The sequence below is a fragment of the Megalobrama amblycephala genome, linkage group LG16 (assembly GCF_018812025.1).
Source record: "Megalobrama amblycephala isolate DHTTF-2021 linkage group LG16, ASM1881202v1, whole genome shotgun sequence".
Lineage (NCBI taxonomy): Eukaryota > Metazoa > Chordata > Actinopteri > Cypriniformes > Xenocyprididae > Megalobrama > Megalobrama amblycephala.
Window position 1 is genome coordinate 15,272,433 of NC_063059.1, and position 20,578 is coordinate 15,293,010.

Consider the following 20,578-nt stretch of genomic DNA (forward strand, 5'->3'; position numbering starts at 1 on the left):
GTCTTGAAGCACTTGTGTAATCGAACCAATAGTGTAACGGGACGTCAGAGCGGGTGACGTCACGTACCAGGAAACTATAAAGCACCCCTGAGAACAAAGAACGCTAGCTTCTGATATGGATAGAGCAAGCGCTCACAGGCGTGCAGGGAGTATGGCTAAGCTACGCAGCGTCTCGTTCCCTCATTCAGGGAACCAGGGTTACAAACGTAACCCAAGACGTTCCCTTTCATGGGAACATCGACGCTGCATAGTCGCTTTGGGAACGCTATCCCAACTAGGACATAAGACCAAATGCCTGTCTGAATCATCTTTCAGGATGACAGTACTGAGGACCCTGGAGTGGAGCCCAAGTCAAGGTTGTAGAACCTAACGAAGGTATGATGAGATGACCACCACCAGCAGCGTCACAGATATCATTGAGGGGAACCCCCGAAATCAGAGCCTTTGAGGCAGCCATACCCCTGGTAGAGTGTGCCCGGACGGCCAAAGGCGAGGGCTGTCCGGATGACTTATAAGCAAGAGAGATGGCCTCGACCACCCACTTGCTCATTCTCTGCTTAGACGCGGGACCTCCCTTGTTAGGGGACCCGTAACATATAAACAGTTGTTCTGTTTTTCGCCACAGGGCAGCTCTGTGGACATAGGTGTCTAAAGCCCTCACTGGGCAGAGCAGATTCAGTTTTTCCTGATCCTGATTTGTGAAAGGTGGAGGACAAAAGGCCTGCAGTACAATAGGCCCTGGGACATGAGTAGGGACCTTGGGTATATACCCAGGTCTAGGATGCAAGAAAGCTTTGACCATTCCAGGCGCAAAGTCTAAACATGAAGGAGCAACTGAAAGTGCCTGAAGATCTCCAATTCTTTTAAGAGATGTAATAGCCAGCAAAAATACGGTTTTTAGCGTGAGGAACTTCTCATGTACTTCCTCCAAAGGTTCAAAGGGAGCCGCAGACAGCCCTTCGAGTACAATAGCTAAGTCCCAGGACGGAGTCTTTGTACGCACAACCGGCCTCAGCCTCTGGGTGCCACGGAGAAAACGTATGACTAGTGGGTTTCTTCCCACAGAAACACCCTCCAAAGGAGCGTGATAAGCGGAGATTGCTGCTATATAAACCTTCAATGTAGAAGGAGTTAGGCCATCCGAGAATTTTTCTTGGAGAAATTGCAGTACATGACTGATAGAGGAGTGGAACAGGTCCACTTGAGACTGGCTACACCAAGTAGTGAACAGCTTCCACTTATATGCATATAGTTTTCTCGTGGACAGAGCTCTGGAGTGGAGTATGGTCTCCACAACCTCAGTTGGGAGACCAGATTCTATGAGCTCGGCCCCCTCAGAGGCCAAGCCCACAGTTTCCATAACTCCGGGCGGGGATGAATTATTGTGCCGCCCGCTTGAGACAGAAGGTCCTGCCTGATTGGAATCTCCATGGGGGAGCCGTCTAGAAGGGACACTAAGTCCGCGAACCATACTCGGGTTGGCCAGAACGGGGCTACCAATATGAGACGGGCCCCGTCCCGCCAAACCCTCTCCAGAACTCCAGGGAGCAGAGCAATCGGGGGGAAGGCGTACAGACGCAGCCTCGGCCACGTCTGTACCATGGCATCCAACCCCAGGGGGGATGGATGAGTTAGTGAATACCACAGCGGGCAATGAGTCGTCTCTTTCGAGGCAAATAAGTCGATTTCTGCGCGACCGAATTCTTTCCATATCAACTCCAACTGATGGTCCTCCCAAAGACCCTGAGCCGAGCGACCACTCATGATCGCCCCCCAGCCCGTGAGAGATGCGTCCGTCGTTAGCATTACGCGACGACAAGGAGCTCCCAACACAGGACCCTGGGACAGGAACCAGGGCTTCTTCCACATGGATAAAGCACGAAGGCATCGCCGCGTGACTTTGATCATGCGGAGAGGATGTCCCCTCGGAGAAAACCCCCTGGTCCTGAGCCACCACTGTAAGGGTCTCATGTGCAGCAGGCCAAAAGGTATCACGTTGGACGCCGCTGCCATCAGACCCAACAGTCTCTGAAACTGTTTTACAGTGAGTGACTGGCCTAATTTCACCCCTTTCACGGCTGAGAGAATGGAATTCACCCGAGCAGGAGACAGACGTGCCTGCATCGTAGTAGAATCCCAAACTACCCTAGATAGTTGGTAGTCTGAGCTGGTAGAAGCACACTCTTCTTGGCATTGAGTCTCAACCCTAACCTTCTCATGTGTGACAGAACTACATCTCGATGTAGAACTGCCTGTTGCTCTGATTGAGCTAAAATCAACCAACCGTCGATATAGTTCAGTATGCGGATGCCCTGGAGTCTCAGAGGAGCCAGGGCTGCATCCACGCACTTTGTGAAGGTGCGGGGTGAAAGGGATAGGCCAAAGGGAAGGACCTTGTATTGGTAAGCTTCGCCCCTGAAAGCAAACCTGAGGTACTTCCAATGTGAAGGATGGATTGACACATGAAAGTAAGCGTCTTTCAGATCTATTGTCACAAACCAGTCCTCGGACCTGATCTGAGTGGTGATCTGTTTGAGTGTTAGCATCTTGAACTTGAGTTTTTGTACTGAACAATTTAGCATACGTAAATCTATTATGGGACGCAACCCTCCATCCTTCTTCGAAACGATGAAGTAACGGCTGTAAAACCCTGACTGTTTGCTGGGAGGAGGAACCCTTTCTATAGCAAAAGTTTTGCAAAAGTGTCATAACTTCTTGTTCCATAACCAGAGACTGCTGGGGGCCCACCACTGTAGGGAGGACCCCATTGAACCGGGGCGGGCGAAACCTGAATTGTATTTTGTAACCCTTTTATATCATACGCAGTACCCATTGAGAAATGTTGGGAAGACGTTTCCATTCCTCCAGAAATTTCACTAAAGGAACCAGTCTCTCGAGACTGGCCTCTGGTGTTTTTTGAGCACTTGGCTCGGCGCCCTGGAGCGGCGTACCGGCAGGGAGCAGCCGAATCAAGCACTGGCCGACCCCCCCTCAGAGGGTCGGTGGGGACCGCTGCGCCCTGAAGCACACGAGGTGACAGGGTTGGCAGGACGGCCCCTTGAGGGTGCCGGAGGGGAGTTAATTTTATAGATTTTAATACAGGACCCCCTCCGGAGGGGGCTACCTTCGGAAGTCCTGGGCCACTGGCGTCAGGACTTCTTCGAAGCCTTCCTGGTGATAATAACAGTCCTCAGATCTGTTCTACCCCGGGAAGGCTTCGACTGTGTTGCCCGTCCCAGTCCCCAAGCTCTTTGCGGGGGGAGCACGGGCAGCAACACTCTGTTTTTGTTGCGCTCTCTGCGTGGATGAGGAGCTGCTAGACGCCCGAGGCTGCTCCCGCTCAGCAGCCTCGGACGGGAGAGAGCGGCGAGGGAGGAACTTCTGGAAGGCCGCTGACTGCTTTTTTGCCTCCTGGAACCTCTCGACGACCGAAGTGACAGAATCGCCGAAGAGGCCCAGGGGAGACAGCGCCGCATCCAATAAGATGCTCTTATCTCTTTCTCTTATGTCCGATAAGTTTAACCATAAATGCCTCTCTGTTGCCACCAGGGCTGCCATAGAGCGACCGATTGTTTTTGCCGTCTCCTTGGTGGCACGGAGAGATAGATCAGTGGCTTTTCGAAGTTCCTGAATTACATCAAAGCTCGCCTCACCGCTCTCATCGATCTCCCCCAGCAGGTCAGCCTGATATGCTTGAAGGACAGACATTGTGTGTAAACACGCTGCGGCCTGACCTGCTGAGGCATATGCTTTGCCCACCAGAGCTGATGTTGTTCTTAGTGGTCTGGTGGGCAGCGTCAGGGATTTTAGGGACGACGCGGACTCGGGCGAGAGATAGCTCGCGAGCGTCTCTTCGACCCGAGGCATCGTCCCATAGCCATGTTGTTTAAGCCCCAGTATGTTGGAATATATAGATGTTTGAGGGTTATACACACAATATTGTGCTGGCTTTTTCCACGACCTCGTCACCTCGGTGTGGAGGTCGGGAAAGAATGGTAATCCCCGACGCCCGGCGTGAACGGAGTGTACGGAGCGTTAACTTTTCGCAGTGCACGCAGACAGCTCCCTCAAGAGCTGCCTGGGCATGCTCCACTCCCAAACAGCCTACACACAACTCGTGTGTATCCCCGCCCGTGATGAAGCAAGGGCAGGGAGAAGCACACTGAATAAACTGCTGCTTGCCTGTTTGTTCTGCTGCCATAACAAATGTGTCTTTCTATATATATATATATATAAGTGCTTGGTGGACTGAAAATACTCTTGCCCTCGGACTAAGAGATATTTTCGAGCTGTATAACAGACAAACAACACCAAATAAGACACACAATACACAGAGCGCTTGCTGAAGACGCAGAAGCTAGCGTTCTTTGTTTCAGGGGTGCTTTATAGTTTCCTGGTCCGTGACGTCACCCGCTCTGATGTCCCGTTACACTATTGGTTCGATTACACAAGTGCTTCAAGACGTAATCACGCAGAGGCGTTCCCAAAGCGACTACGCAGCGTCGATGTTCCCATGAAAGGGAACTGCTTGTAATAACGAATGAAACATGTTGCATCATTAGGTTTTACTTAGGCCTTTAAGGAATAAAATAAATACAAATAAATCAAAATGTCCTCAATGTTGTTTTAGACCACATAAAGCCAAAATGAGTATTTTAGGGGCCACCCACACATTCGAAACAAGTTTTAAAGCATAAACTACTTTAAGTTTAACCCATAAACCAAAAAACCTCTTAAAGCTCTTTATTCAGTCTTATATAGGCCTAAAAAAATAAGTTATTTGTCTTTGTTTATTTTCAAGTAAAATCTAATTAAACGAATGCCTTTATTTGTTTTTTCGATTTGGTTTAGTTAGACAACGAAATAAGTCGTTTTTTTCTCTCGACGTAGGCTAATTAATTGAAGGAATTACACGTACTGATGCAGCTTTTTTGAAGCTTTTGCCGTTTTTGACGCGCGCATGTTGCTGAAAAGGAAAAAAAGCAAACAGAGACTTAATTTGAAATCACATTGCTCCTACTATTTCTGTTAAATGTATATGCTTTGGTATATAGCCTAATAGCCTATATAATATGCTCTTATGTGAGATTTGTATTTGCAGCCGTTCAGTGTCATTCAATTCAATGCAATCAATGTCTAATATTTATAAACCGAGGCAGCACAAATGAAACTTTTATCGGCACAAACGATTGCGACTGTTTGTGGTGAATTTGGAGCATGTGGGTGGCTGAGAGACCTCAGAATGAATTGCCAATTCTTTTAATATTTTAAAAACCGAAGCAGCACAAACGAAAATTTCACAGGCACAAACCAGCACAAACGAAGCACAAACAAACGAGACTATCTAGGGTGAATTTGGAGCATGCGGGGGGGCTGAGTGACCTGAGATTTTATAAATATTATTTTAATAGGCATAGGCCTATCTAAAAAAAACCCCGAAGCAGCACAAACAAAACTTTTACCAGCAAAAACCAGCACAAACAAATGAGAGTATTTTGGGCGAATTTGGAGCATGCGGGGGGCTGAGTGACCTCAGAATGACCTAAAAATATTCTTTTAATATTTTAAAAACCAAAGCAGCACAAACAAAACTTTTACCAACACAAACCAGCACAAACGGAGCACAAACAAACGAGACTATTTTGGGCAAATTTGGAGCTTGTGGGGGGCTGAGTGACGTCATCACCTATAATTCAAAGTCTAATATTTTAAAATCGAAAGCAGCACAAACGAAAATTTTTACGGCACAAACCAGCACAAACGAAGCACAAACGGTTGAGACTATTTTCGGTGAATTTGGAGCATGTGGGGGGGCTGGGTGACCTCAGAATGCCCTAAAAATATTCTTTTAATATCTAAAAAACCAAAGCAGCACAAACTAAAATTTTTACGGCACAAACCAGCACAAATGGAGCACAAACGATTGAGACTATTTTGCCGACGTTTTGCGTTGGGTGGGGGGCCAACTTCACGCAGGATTTATTTTGTTTCCATTAAATACACCGTTTTTTACATTTTACAGCTGCACTGTAATTTCACAGTAAAATACTGGCAGCTGTGGTTCCAGCCACTTACTGTAATTTTACGGTTTCAACACTGTTTGACATTGTACTTGCAGCAATGGTTACAGCTATAATTCTACAATAAAGAAAAATTAAAACAATACATAATTAACAAATCTCTAGTATATGTAGTATACAGTATACTGCAAACAGACATGTCAAACTACTTTTCACTAGATGGAGAGAAAATAAATAAAGAAGAAATAGATTGTGGTGCATCATTTGCTATTTATTAAAACAGGCAAAAAAAGGCATTGACAAATTGGCTGAAACTGACCCAAACTGATTATCAGCATAAATACACAATAAGTTAAAGGGTTAGTTCACCACAAAATTAAAATTCTGGCATTAAGTACTCACCCTCATGTTGTTCCAAACCCGTAAGGCTTTCGTTCATCGAACGACATGAGGGTGTGTAATTAATGACAGAAATTTTATTTTGGGGTGAACTAACCCTTTAAAAAAAAGGCAAAATAGCACTTGCTTTAACCAACACAAATATTTTTGAATTTGTTCAAAAATTAAATTGTCATTTTTCATTTACCCTGATGCTATCCCACAACTGTCTTTCTTCAGCAGAACACAAACATTTTTAGAATCAGTATCAGAGCCCTGGTGAGAAGCACTAGTTTAAAGTTGAGAATGTTTTACTTATTGATTTGTTTCCATTTTCTTGCATTGTATGCATCCTACAAAGCTTGAATTTCCTCCAGATTAAAAATATGCATTTGTGTTCTGATAAAGAAAGTCATATACTGGATGGAATCAGGGTGAGTAAATAATGAGAATATTTATTTTTGAAACCAAACTGCAAAAAAACAATGAAAAACAATGTCAAAGAGAAAAGTGCAAATTGTACAGTCCAATGAGAGAAACTGTAAATTAAAGGATTAGTTCACTTTCAAGTAAAATTTTCCTGATAATTTACTCACCCCCATGTCAATCAAGATGTTCATGTCTTTCTTTCTTCAGTCGAAAAGACATGAAGGTTTTTGATGAAAACATTCCAGGATTATTCTCCTTATAGTGGACTTCAATGGACTCCAGACGGTTGAAGGTCAAAATTACAGTTTCAGTGCAGCTTCAAAGGGCTTTAAATGATACCAGACGAGGAATAAGAGTCTTATCTAGAGAAACCATTGGTCATTTTCAAAAAAAAAAAAAAAAAAAAAAAAAAACTATATATGCTTTATAAACACAAATGATCGCCTTTCAAGTGGTTCCACCCAAAGCGCAATTTTGCATCATACATCATCATACAGGTCAATCTGAATGATTTATCTAAACACAGCATATGTCTATTCATACAAAAGTCCAATGCACAAAAGTCCTGTCAAATACCTCAGATGATAAAGTAACAACAGATAATGTAACCTATCAAATCAGATTAGCAGGAGCGCTGAAATGACGTACACGCATTATACCTTCACCCAAACCGCTGGATTCTGTCAGTGGACCAACAGCTGATTCTGTACAATCAGAAGATTAATGTACCGCATTCATAGAAAGCTTCAGGGACATATGAAATTAATTTATAATAATGCATCAAAATGATCTGAATGTTTTATAGCAGTTGTCTATCACAGCAAGTCTCAATTTTATGATGTTCACTTCAGTCAGTCAGCAGATTTGAAAACACATGAGATGATCCACACTGGAGAGAAGATGCACACGTGTGATCAGTGTGGAAAGAGTTTCACTATTAAAAGTCACCTGAAGATACACATGAAGATCCATGCAGTGGAGAAACCACATCACCACAGTCTGAGATCATGATAAGAAGTTCATCTTTATGTGCTGAACAACAAAATATGTCTTATGTACAAGTCATTTTGTTAGTTAATTGGGATCCATTAACTCCTGTTCACACCAACAAGAAAGTTGAGATCTGTGTGTTCAGAAAAATCGTGCTGTACATGTCCTGAAAAGTGAGGCTAAATTATGTAGGGTTCCTACGGATCCTTAAAAAGTTTTAAATTAAAGCCGTTATTTCATTAAAAACAGGACAGGACACGTACAAACCAGCTATCAAACTATCAAAAGCTTTTGATAAAGCAAGAAATATCAGTAGAGATGAGTTACTAGTACAAAAACACAAACCACAAGATTTTGACAATTCTGTTTATTTTGTTACACAGTTTAGTACAGAAGCGAACAGAATTAAGAAAATTTAAAAAAAATAATTGGGAAATTGTTATGAGTGATCCTCATCTCAGGAAAGTCATGCCTAAGTCTCCTTCCATTGCCTTTCAGAAAGCATCTACGATTAGAGATAAATTAGTGAGAAGTCATCTTCCCTCTAAGAAATCTAGTTCTTGGTTATGCCTGATGTGGCAATTGTAATCACTGTGACAATTTGGTTAAGACTAACATGTTTGAAGATGTAACTTCAGGCTTTGATTTTAAAGTAAAATCATTTAATCATTGTAATACTTCATTTGTGGTGTATCGGTTGGAGTGTCCATTTGGTTGCTTTTATAGGGATGATTACTAGGAAATTAAAGATTAGATTAGCAGAACATAAGAATGCAATTCGAGTCTGTAACCCTTTATATCCTATGGCTCTTCATTATAAGGAATGGTAGCCCAGGAACATTGAAGATAATCGGCACAGAACATGATCCTAGGTCAATCAGAGGAGGAGATAGGGTTAATAAGCTTCTACAAACAGAGTCTTTCTGGATCTATACATTAAACTCTGGAATCGATTGGGGTTACAGTTAAAGCAATGTCCAAATATTCGTCAATTTAAAATTAGATATAAGGAAATGGTTTTGTCACACTACATGAATGAGGAAGGTGGTGTTTGACTATTATGAGTATTCATATGTATTATAAGATTTAATGGAATTAGTCATTCATTAATAAAAATGGTTATGTATTATTACTACAGTAAGGTCATAATTTATATTTAAGTAAATAATTAATTGATGGAAATTTATAATACATTATAAATAGCAAAGTAGATATGATATTGATGTATACATATATATTATACAATGAATGAATATGATTATATTATAATACTGGTCTCTGTAAGCATACTGTGATTTTAGTTGACTGTTTATCACGAATATATTGTAATGGATATGAATTTATTATAGTAGTCAGATTTGATATTAATAATAATATCATTTTAATAGGATAATGATATAACCCACAGTGTAGGCATAAGTGAGTAATGTGGGTATTGCATATGATCAACTTATTATCTATATAATGTCTAGGCTTGATATTTGATGCTGTTGTGATTATCATTGTTATTATTATTATATCAATATATAACATATATCAATATATTGTATAACAATTAATTTGTGATTAGGAGCATTAACTGAATCAATTTAAGACAGTGGTGACAGTGTTGACGGTAATAAATATAGAGATAATTACAGGGAAAATCAATTATAAATATTTTAGTAATTAAATCTATTGCATATAACATAATTGTTAGATCAGGGCTGGCAAGTGGTGGCTCTGTTGCTTGGATAGCGCCCCCTCCTGGCAGCTGACTCGCCAAAGTCTTGTCTCTTTTAATGCACAGCATAGACATACAGGTGAAGGGTGGTCCTGTTGTTAGGGGTTTGCTTCTCTCTGACAGCAGGTGCACAATGAACACCTGGCCTTCATTAATGAACTATACACACAATTTAAGTGTTATTACCATCAACACCATTAAGCCATCATAATTATTTGTCATGCTTAAATAGTAAGATATAGTATATTAGACATAATTGAAAGTATTACTCACAATTCTTAACTAATATATTGATATATGATGATATATGATGGTAATATGAGTTATAACGGTAATATTTATATTGACAAGTATCATAGCATAGAAAGAAACATCTACATGGTATATAGGTATAATGTATGACATAGGTCTGATATTGTATATAATTCTATTGTTCTTTATATTGTTCTCTATAGTGTTCTTTATAATGTACGACATAGGTCTGATATTGTATATAATAATATATTTCTATATAATGTACGACATAGGTCTGATATTGTATATAATAATATATTTCTATATAATGTACGACATAGGTCAGATATTGTATATAATAATATATTTCTATATAATGTACGACATAGGTCAGATATTGTATATAATAATATATTTCTATATAATGTACGACATAGGTCTGATATTGTATATAATAATATATTTCTATATAATGTACGACATAGGTCTGATATTGTATATAAAAATATATTTCTATATAATGTACGACATAGGTCAGATATTGTATATAATAATATATTTCTATATAATGTACGACATAGGTCTGATATTGTATATAATAATATATTTCTATATAATGTACGACATAGGTCTGATATTGTATATAATAATATATTTCTATATAATGTACGACATAGGTCTGATATTGTATATAATAATATATTTCTATATAATGTACGACATAGGTCAGATATTGTATATAATAATATATTTCTATATAATGTACGTAACGTTGTTAATAATGTAGTAATGTATAATGTTCTATATATTGTTCTTTATAAGGTACGATATAGGTCAGATATTGTATATAAATATATTGTTCTTTATATTGGTAACCAGTCATTAGATGAATAGGGGGGTGGGGTTAAATAAGTTTGTCTTCTTCCCACTCCTTTTCGAGCTATAATAATAATAATATATAAACCATGAACTTGTCTGAAATATATTTATAGATACATTTATTCTGAGCATTTCTTTTGTTTTTGTTTTTTTTTTTTTTGTTTTTTTCTTACCCAATGTGGGTATGATGCATAAAATTGTGCAATATATTATATTTTACTGTGAAAAATACCTGTATTTCTATGGCTCGAAATAAAGTAATCAATCAATCAAAGCAACTAAATTTCCAGGCTTAAATGGGGAATTAGACTTTGTACCTTTTTTTTTGTAATATTTTCTTAATCTAACATATATATATATATATATATATATATATATATATATATATATATATATATATATAATATATGTTAGATTGAGAAAATATTACAAAAAAAAGTACAAAGTCTAAGTCTATATATATATAAATGTTTATTGATTTGTGATGTGACATTATTTAAATTGTAATATTTTTCCTCTTTTGAAATATAAATAACAATGTTTATTGATTTGTGACATGCGACATTAAAATTGTGATTATGACTTTTTTTTTTCCTCAGTTATTTAAGTTATACTATGTATATTATTGATTATATTCATTGAATTGTGGAGTCTTTACTAATATATTGATTATACTGTGTTTGATATAATTTGATATGTAATCCTCAGTTTCCTCACTTCTGTTTGTCTTGTGTAGCTCAATCAGGTGAATGTCATTAGACTAATTAACTGCTGCTCAAAATGAACTCAGATGTGTTTGTTACTCACACCCTGACGAAGGCAATACCAGCCGCAAACGTGTGCAGTTTGTACGTGTCACCTGTTTTTAAGAATTAGCCAAGATGAAATAAAGGCTTTTTAAAATAATTTTTTACTTGATTCGAGTGCCTTGGATTATCCACTAGTTTAAAAGTTAAGGCTAGATTCAAATTTAAGGCCATAAAAGTCTTAAAGTCTTATTTGTACTTGTGAGTGGTTTAGATCCACACTTTGACTTCCCATGTGAAAAAAGTGCACAGAAAGTTGAAATACAGTTTATTTTAGTACTCTGTTTTCGAATAATGATTCGGATCGCGTGTCAAACTGCCAACGGCTGAAATCACGTGACTTTGGCGCTCTGATCAGCAGATTCGATACGCTGATTCATTTATGCTCCGAAGCTTCCTGAAGCAGTGTTTTGAAATCGGCCATCACTAAATAAGTCATTATTTTGTTTTTTTTGGCGCACCAAAAATATTCTCGTCACTTTATAATATTAATATTGAACCACTGTACTCACATGAACTGATTTAAATATGTTTTTAGTACATTAATGGATCTTGAGAGAGGAAATGTCATTGCTGGCTATGAAGACCTCACTGACCATTGGATTTCAACTAAAATATCTTAATTTGTGTTCCGTAGATTAATGAAATGTCTTACGGGTGTGAAACGACATGAGGGTGAGTAATAAATGACAGAATTTTCATTTTTGGGTGAACTAACACTTTAAGTGCAGTGAGGAATGCAAGGATCTGTCCATACGGGAAACAAAACAGCCACTTTATGGACACATGGATCAGCACAGACGAGCTCTTCAGGGCAGGACTCAGCAGTTTACATCACTTACACCAAAAGAAACACAGCTTTCACATCCATGAGGTGAGGATTCTGGACAGAGAAAACTAACGAGATGCATGTGCCATTCATGTGAGGGTGGAGCGTCCCTCATTGAATAGAGGAGGGGTTTGAGACATCATGTGACTCACGTATATAACGCTGTCTTAGAAACGATGCCACGGCGCTGTGTGGACGGGTCAGTGTGCTCCACCGCGGGAGGAGAAGAGGCTCTACCATGAGCGCAGAGGAACACCATCTACTATGTGGTTAACCTAAGTCATGTGACTTCTATTTGTGTGCTGGTCATGTGACTGCAGCAGGTCCTTCACTTCCTGTGTTTTTACAACTGAGGATGGTGTTTGGATGAACACGTCGTTATGTAGTCCAGTGACTTTTAATAAAGAGTTTGTTTGAGCACTAATAATTTGATGATTTTATTTCTATAATTTAACTGCATGCTGGAAATTTAAAAATAAAGAAATGAAACTAACAGTAAATGTTCTCGTGTGCAAAAGTACATCCTTATAGACTGAGTTCAGATCAGATGTGTGTTGAGCCAGTGTGGTTTACAATATGAACTTTATCACACTGAAGAACAAGCTTCACAAGCGCTGTCCTGTCAAAGCCTGATCTCTCTCATGTTAGTGGTTATAGTTATGGTTATGGTTATAGTTATGGTTATGGTTATAGTTATAGTTATGGTTATAGTTATGGTTATAGTTATGGTTATGGTTATGGTTATAGTTATGGTTATGGTTATAGTTATGGTTATGGTTATAGTTATGGTTATAGTTATAGTTATGGTTATGGTTATGGTTATAGTTATAGTTATAGTTATGGTTATGGTTATGGTTATAGTTATGGTTATAGTTATGGTTATAGTTATAGTTATAGTTATGGTTATGGTTATAGTTATGGTTATAGTTATGGTTATAGTTATGGTTATAGTTATGGTTATAGTTATAGTTATAGTTATAGTTATAGTTATGGTTATAGTTATAGTTATGGTTATGGTTATAGTTATAGTTATAGTTATGGTTATGGTTATAGTTATAGTTATGGTTATGGTTATGGTTATGGTTATAGTTATGGTTATAGTTATGGTTATAGTTATAGTTATGGTTATGGTTATGGTTATAGTTATGGTTATGGTTATGGTTATAGTTATGGTTATAGTTATGGTTATAGTTATGGTTATGGTTATGGTTATAGTTATGGTTATGGTTATGGTTAGGGCACATCATCATCAGATGCTCTTGAGGGACATTCCTATTACAGTTTAAATGTGCTGTAAATTACATTTGAGCATTAATGAAAAAGACAAGCAACACTTCTCCATCATGCACTGGTACAGTGTCACTATATATATATATATATCAACTCTAGCAGGATTTCACACTTTAGTCGGTCAGACTAGAGGAAGTTCAGACACACAGGAGGAGCTTTTTTCAACGTTTTTTCTACCTCGACACAGACTCTTTCTACACTTTGTGTTTGAGTGTCAGCATTTCAGTACTAGATCTGTTCAGTACTGATACTGTTCAGCATTTCAGTACTGATCTCACAAGATCTGTTGTGCGAGCAGTTCAGCCTAACGACTAATTGGAGTCCAGGAACTGACGGTAATCATGACAATCAGCTAGTGTTGTTCGAACTGTTCAAGAAACTTTATCACCCAAAGAGACACACTATAGTGTTGAAAAATGCATGATTATACAAAACTTTCTTTACTTTACATATACTTATATCCTATGAACTGTATTCAGATCAGATGTGTGTTGAGTCAGTGTGGTTTATAATATGCAGTTTCTCACACTGAAGAACATGTTTGACAGCTGCTGTCGTGTCAAAGTCTGTGTGGAAACAGAACGACTGTAGGTTAAACTCCCTGAGCTGTTACCATTGTGCTCTTGAACATCAACCATGAGTTGATCTTCAGGGACTGTTCCTGTTACAGTAGAAGTGTACTGTACATTACATTTAAACATCAGTGAAGAACAAATCAACACTTCTCCATTATGCATTGGCATCGTGTCACGAAATAACAACTATATACCAGAACTACACTCAGTTCAGATCAGAGGAAGTTCTTTCTTTAGACACGACCAGCCCTTCCTGTCTGAAGAAAGAGCTGTAACTATATAATGAAGAGAAAGACTGAGAGAAACAGAAAATGGCTGATCAGTGTGATCTGTGTCTGCTGGGACTGATCGTTCTCTCTTCACTTCTCACAGGTAAAGAAATCTGGATTTTCTCTAAAGACATTTAGTGGAATTAGTCTGGAAAGAGTTGATTTGAACATGCTCAGTTTATTCTTGCACACATTCACGTTGTGATCTCAGAGTTGTGTATTGATACATACAGATCATACTGTATTATTCCTGATACTGGACATAGAGTCACTCAAACATCTGATGATCAACAATTATCTTCATATTCAGAGATTTCAAGAAAAACACTTTATTCTGAAGAGTCTGATGATTGTGTTCACGGTATTTGAATCATCTGCTTTTTATGCAAAATATTATATTTATATTTTCATACTAATATTCTTTTATTTATTTAAAAAGAACAGCAGTTGACCAAAGTGCTGTAGAAAGATACAAATAAAACAGAAAATACAGAGGTAAATTCAAGTAAAACAGTCCTCAATCCCCAGTAGAATTAAAAGCCTGAGATGATAAATGAGTTTAACTGAGTTTATAAACGGATAGTTCCGGCTCTTGACTCTGATTGGTTGAGCTGCGTTCAGTGCCAGTAAGTGTGTACTGTTTGTTGCTGCGTCTGTCTTAGCAACCACTCTTAGCAACATAACCATATGTCTGAGTTTATTAACTGAAGCTTACAGCATTATGGAGAAGAGTATTGTGAGAGAGATATCGAGTGACCGACATTCAGATTTAGCATTTTCCTTCAGGTCGATTCCATAGTCACCGAGAAGACCAGGTCAAACCTGAGTCTTAATCTAGAGACGATTGACCTTTCACAAAGACCCGCCCCCTTTAGTTACTGTTGCTATGTCTGATAAGCCATGTCACTCTCTCGACACACATCATGATCTCACACAGTGAAAAATAAGAGGAAACTGACAACGCACCGACAGACAAGACAGAGCAGGTTACTTTTGATATCAAACAAAGTCTCACATTTCAAATTTTGTAACTTTTAAGAAATTTAAACAATAAATACCATTTGTGGCTCTTTAATGTGTCGTGACAGATCGCTCATCAAGAGGCTCATGAACCGATCATCTCTGCTTACTAGTTAATTTATATCATCAAATAACCAGGAATGAACCACATTTCAACCACAGAAAGATGTCAGTACACTCATTACACACAAAATGTCGGTTTCGGCGTTACGATTGGTTAGATCACCTGTCAATCAAACCCGGCGAAGGGTCAATTAAAGCAGCTGATCAGAGGAACTAAGATATTTAGAAGATGTCTGCTGTTTTAAAGGTCTGTGAGGTAAGGTGGTGCCAACCCATTTAAAGATTTGAGAACAAACAACAAAAGCTTCAATTCTATTCAGAAACGAACTGGTGACCAATGAAGAGAAGATCAAATCAGGGTAAAATGCTCTTGTTTTCACGTCCCTGTCAGCATCAAGCAGCTGCAAACGTGACAACGCTGTCTGACTAACTCCTCTATACAGAGAATTACAATAATCAAGACTTGAAGAAATAAAGACATGAATGACTTTCTCAAGCTCCTTAAAAGAGAGAAACGTCTTGACTTTATCCAGAAGTCTCCAGTGGAAAAAGCTGGATTTGACAACAGCATTTATTTGCTCATCAAATTTAAAAGCTTTGTCAAATAAAACACTCAGATTCTTCACCACTGTTTTATTATACGAGACCAGCGGACCAAGATTAAAATTATTTGTCAGTAGATCAAATATAATAATCTCTGTGTCTGTATTGTTTTCATTGAGTTTAAAAAAGTGAGTAATGAAGAAACACACACACACACACACACACACACTGTGAACACACACCTGGAGCAGTGGGCAGCTGTTTTTGGCACTGGGGAGTGATTGGGGCTTCAGTGTCTTGCTCAAAAACACATCAGTTGTGTGTAAGAGAGCGCTGTTCATTCACTCGTCACACCTACATTCCTGCTGGTACTGAGACTCAAACCTGTGACCTTCAGGTTACAAGACTCTCTAACCATTAGGGGCCAGATTTACTGAACAGGGCTTCTGAAAGGGAAACTCCTACAAATGCATATTCAATAAGCTCAGCTGCAAAGATAACTGTGTCCACACCTTTTCAGCGCTAATTTCTCACTGTGTGTCTTTAGTAAATCCTGATTTTTACAGTTTTTTACAGACGCTAGGACACATTTCTCAATACTTAGGTCACTTTTGCAAAACTCTTCACACAGTGAGCACAACAGAAGTCTATGTGGGCTAAACTGAGGATCAATTATCATTGCTTTGGCACAAAATGCATTCAATGACTACATCTCTCAAATTTCATGAATTCTTTTCTCACTCAGACACAACAACTGCCAAAACTCTTTGTACGTACAGGCCAATTTGCACATGCTTACATACTGTTTTCAAAACTGTTAAACTTATGTTCAAAACAATAGCACAATACAAAACTGAATAAGAGCAATTTGCTACATTCCTACAGTAATATTTTAAAGAAATATATTTTAAATCTTAAAATTAAATGCTATAAAAACAATTGGACAGTTGGACCAGCCACAGCTGATTCTCATTGTAGATGAACATCTACACAGGTGTTACTCTTTCAATTATATTACAAAAGGAGACAACATAAAATATTGGTGAATTCTGCATCATGTCTGATTCATTCCAGTAACATATATTGCAGTGAATTATAAACAGAGATGTGTCCTTGTTTTACACAAGAAAACATTGTATAATGCTACATGTTGTTAGTGTTTTTTAGGTCATTGTTTTGTGGGTGACAAAGTGTGTTTGTCGGCTGTCAACCTTTGCTAGTGTTCTGGAAGAATGAGTTGATTTGAGACATGAATGAAGTGTTTTGGTAGTTGTAGTGCATTTTGAATGTGAAATGAACTGCTTTGCCAAGCTGAAAGTTGGTTAGGAGAACTGTGTGAAGAGTTTTGCAAAAGTGACCTAAGTATTGAGAAATGTGTCCTAGCGTCTGTAAAAAACTGTAACACCAAAAGAGGGTTTGTGCTGGAGCAAGCTGTTAGTAAATCTGACCACAACTGCCCCTAATATATCATACTGATCACTGAAATATACTGTGTTCCAGGCACCAGTGGAGTGAATGATGCTCATGTGTTCATCAGTTCTGGTGAAAATGTCCGTCTGTCCTGTAATAATGATCTTTCTGACTGTAAATCAACTACATGGATCTACAGTAACAGATATTCAGCAACGGTTGCACTGATTGAATTAGGGATAAAGAATAAAGACACAGAGAGACATGAGAGACTGAGTCTGGGGTCTGACTGCTCTCTGAACATCAAGAACATCACAGAAGAAGATTATGGATCTTACACCTGCAGACAATTTGTGAATGGAGGAAAACAAGGAACTGATGCACGTGTTTATCTGCATGTTCTTCATGGTGAGTTTATGATCATGTGATCAATTTAAAAAGAGCAGATTCTCCCTTTAAACTCACATGATGATTGAAGAGTCTGTGATTTGTGTCTTGTGTTCAGTTTCATCATCATCATCATCCTCATCATCATCATCATCATCATCATCATCATCATCATCCTCACAGACTGAGATCAGTCCAGGACGCTCTGTGACTCTCTCCTGTCAGTTGTATTCAGATAATGACATAACTTGTAATGAATTGGTTCGTTCTGGGGGTCTTCAGCTGTTGTGGGTGAATCAGGCTGGTGTTGATCTGAAGACAGACTCCAGATATCAGATATTATTCTCATCAGATCACTGTATCATCACTCTGACTACAACACTCCTGAATGAAGATGACAACAGAGAGTGGAGATGTCAGCTTACTCTCAGAAATCAACTCCAGACCTCAGTCAGATACACTGTCAAGTATTCAGGTGAGAAACAACTATTACTACTGTAAAATATGATGTTAATGTCCTACAGATGAACATCTGAACATTCATCTTCTGATTCCAGTCAGCAGCTCAAACTCTGAGAAGAAATCAAGCCAAACTACAGCAGCAGCTCCTACACAAGGTTCATGATCACATGATCACTGTCACACATCATCAGTCTCTCACTTCACTGGTTCACACTGGCTTTAATTCATCCATCCTTTCATTTGTACAGAGAATCAGAAGATCCCAACCTCTCTAGGTGTGTATGAAGATCCTCCTCATTTCAGTGCTTGTTTTCACACTCTGGAGTTTTTCTAGAATCAGGATCTAAATGAACTCATTGTAGTGAAAATGAGCTCAGTGGACATCAGTATTAATATGACTGTAATATCGTCTCTCTCTCAGTGATTGTGATTGTTGTCGCTTCATTCGCTGTTCTCCTTCCTGCTCTTATTCTCTGGATGATTCGCAGAAAAAGAGACGGTGAGTTTTTACAGTTTCTCATATTATATAACAGACAAAAAGTCCAAAACATCTGATAAAATAAACGTGTAATTTAGACAGAATTCCTCTCAGACAGAGTTTAATGTTTCTATTCTACAGCACTAGAGTTCTTCTAAAATCAGTTTAATTGGAGACTGTATTATGTGTTTGATCATCAATATTCTCTTGACGTTATGTTTCAGATAACAGAAGAGGAACTGATGACTCTGAGGTGAGTATTGTAGGTCGATCCATGAGTTATTAGTGTTTATAAGCTCTGATCCTGAAATATGACACTCGTATTAGTCAGATTATATAATGACAGGTTAGTGTATTTGAACTGTTTCTGCTCTAAAACTCACAGATCAGAATAAATATGATGAACCAACGACACAATCAACATTTACATTCATCTACTGCCAGTGAACAATATGATTCATCTTCAGTAATCTGTGTATATTTGTGTATATTTGACACTGTGGTGATTTTCCTGTAACATCCATTCATGTCTCAAGGATCTGTCATCATAACGTCATTGTGAAACTTGGCATCAATAAACCACACAAGAGAGGAGAATGCAGGAGGAGGATTTTACTAATAACTGCTCTTTTTACAGGATCATCAAACACGACCTGTCTATCCAACAGGACATAACACTCTTCCTCAACAGGTAAATTCACACTCAACATAAGCACACACACCCCCTAGAGGACACAACTGGAACTGCCAGAATTGAACTCAGTCTACTACAGTCATGTCTGAATAATAGATTTAATCTAAACTTGTAGATGAAGTTGTCACATGACGCTCGTTTTACACATATTTTACCTGAAACATTTGCAGCACCTGTGTAAAGTGATGGAACGGCCTTTAATATCTTGGTTTGTCATATTTCCATTGGTGTTTAGGAGCAGACAGATGATCATGTGACTTATGCTGAGGTCACTGCGTACAGTAAAAACCAAGAGCAAAAGAAGAAGGTGAGAAACACTTCCTTGATGTTGTCCAGCTTCTCTCAACATGATAGTTTGTGTTTTCTTCTGAATTTGTGTCATGAATTGAGCTCAAACATCATGCTGTAATAATTGTGTGTTGAAACAATAACTGTGATGTTCATTCAGGTTCGCTGTGATGATAAAGTGACTTATGCTTCCATCAGAGGAGCAAAAGCTGGATCTCAGGAAAACTGCAGTGAACTTTATGCCTCTGTGAACAAGAACCATCACAAATCAGTCAAATAATGACACAAAAACCACATGAGCAGAAGAATATGAATCTAACAGAACTGAGTCCTAATGGTGTCATTCAGTGCCATTATAAATACTTTCAATGTCTTTTACATGTTCACAAACAAACCCAAGTGATGCTCTGATTTATTTGTAGTTATTGCTTATTTTTCTCAGTTCAGCATGTTTTTTGTATAGTTTCTGTCTGCTTGTTGATCACTTTTACTCTCTCAGATCATTTTCATTAAATCATGTATTTTCTCCAGCGGTTAATTAACTGTCAGAGCAGCTGCTTTCAGCAATGCTTGTAATATTATATTTTATTTGTCAATAATAAAATGGCCTGTGTCAAACATGTGTATTCTTTCACTCACCTCACTTGCACAAAAACACATTCAGTATTCCTCAAAATGAATAAAAACATAGAAATGCAAACTCAGCATACTACACAAACCTGCAATAGTTATGCTGAATAACACAAATATACTTTATGTATTTAACCAATGTCTTTCCTGCTGACCTTTATTAATGATCCAGTTCAGTCAT

The 20,578-nt window shown here is 38.4% G+C and overlaps 1 protein-coding gene across 1 annotated transcript; it reads left to right on the plus strand.

The window, feature by feature from the left end:
* Positions 1–17,517: 17,517 nt before the first annotated feature.
* LOC125248240 (cell wall integrity and stress response component 2-like) lies at positions 17,518–20,374 on the plus strand (the record flags this gene model as incomplete). Its single annotated transcript, XM_048159968.1, has 9 exons — positions 17,518–17,866; positions 17,964–18,320; positions 18,403–18,462; positions 18,556–18,582; positions 18,729–18,806; positions 19,010–19,038; positions 19,423–19,476; positions 19,715–19,786; positions 19,928–20,374. Coding segments are annotated over 9 exons (1,146 nt in total), but the record flags the coding sequence as incomplete, so codon positions are not given.
* Positions 20,375–20,578: the final 204 nt, after the last annotated feature.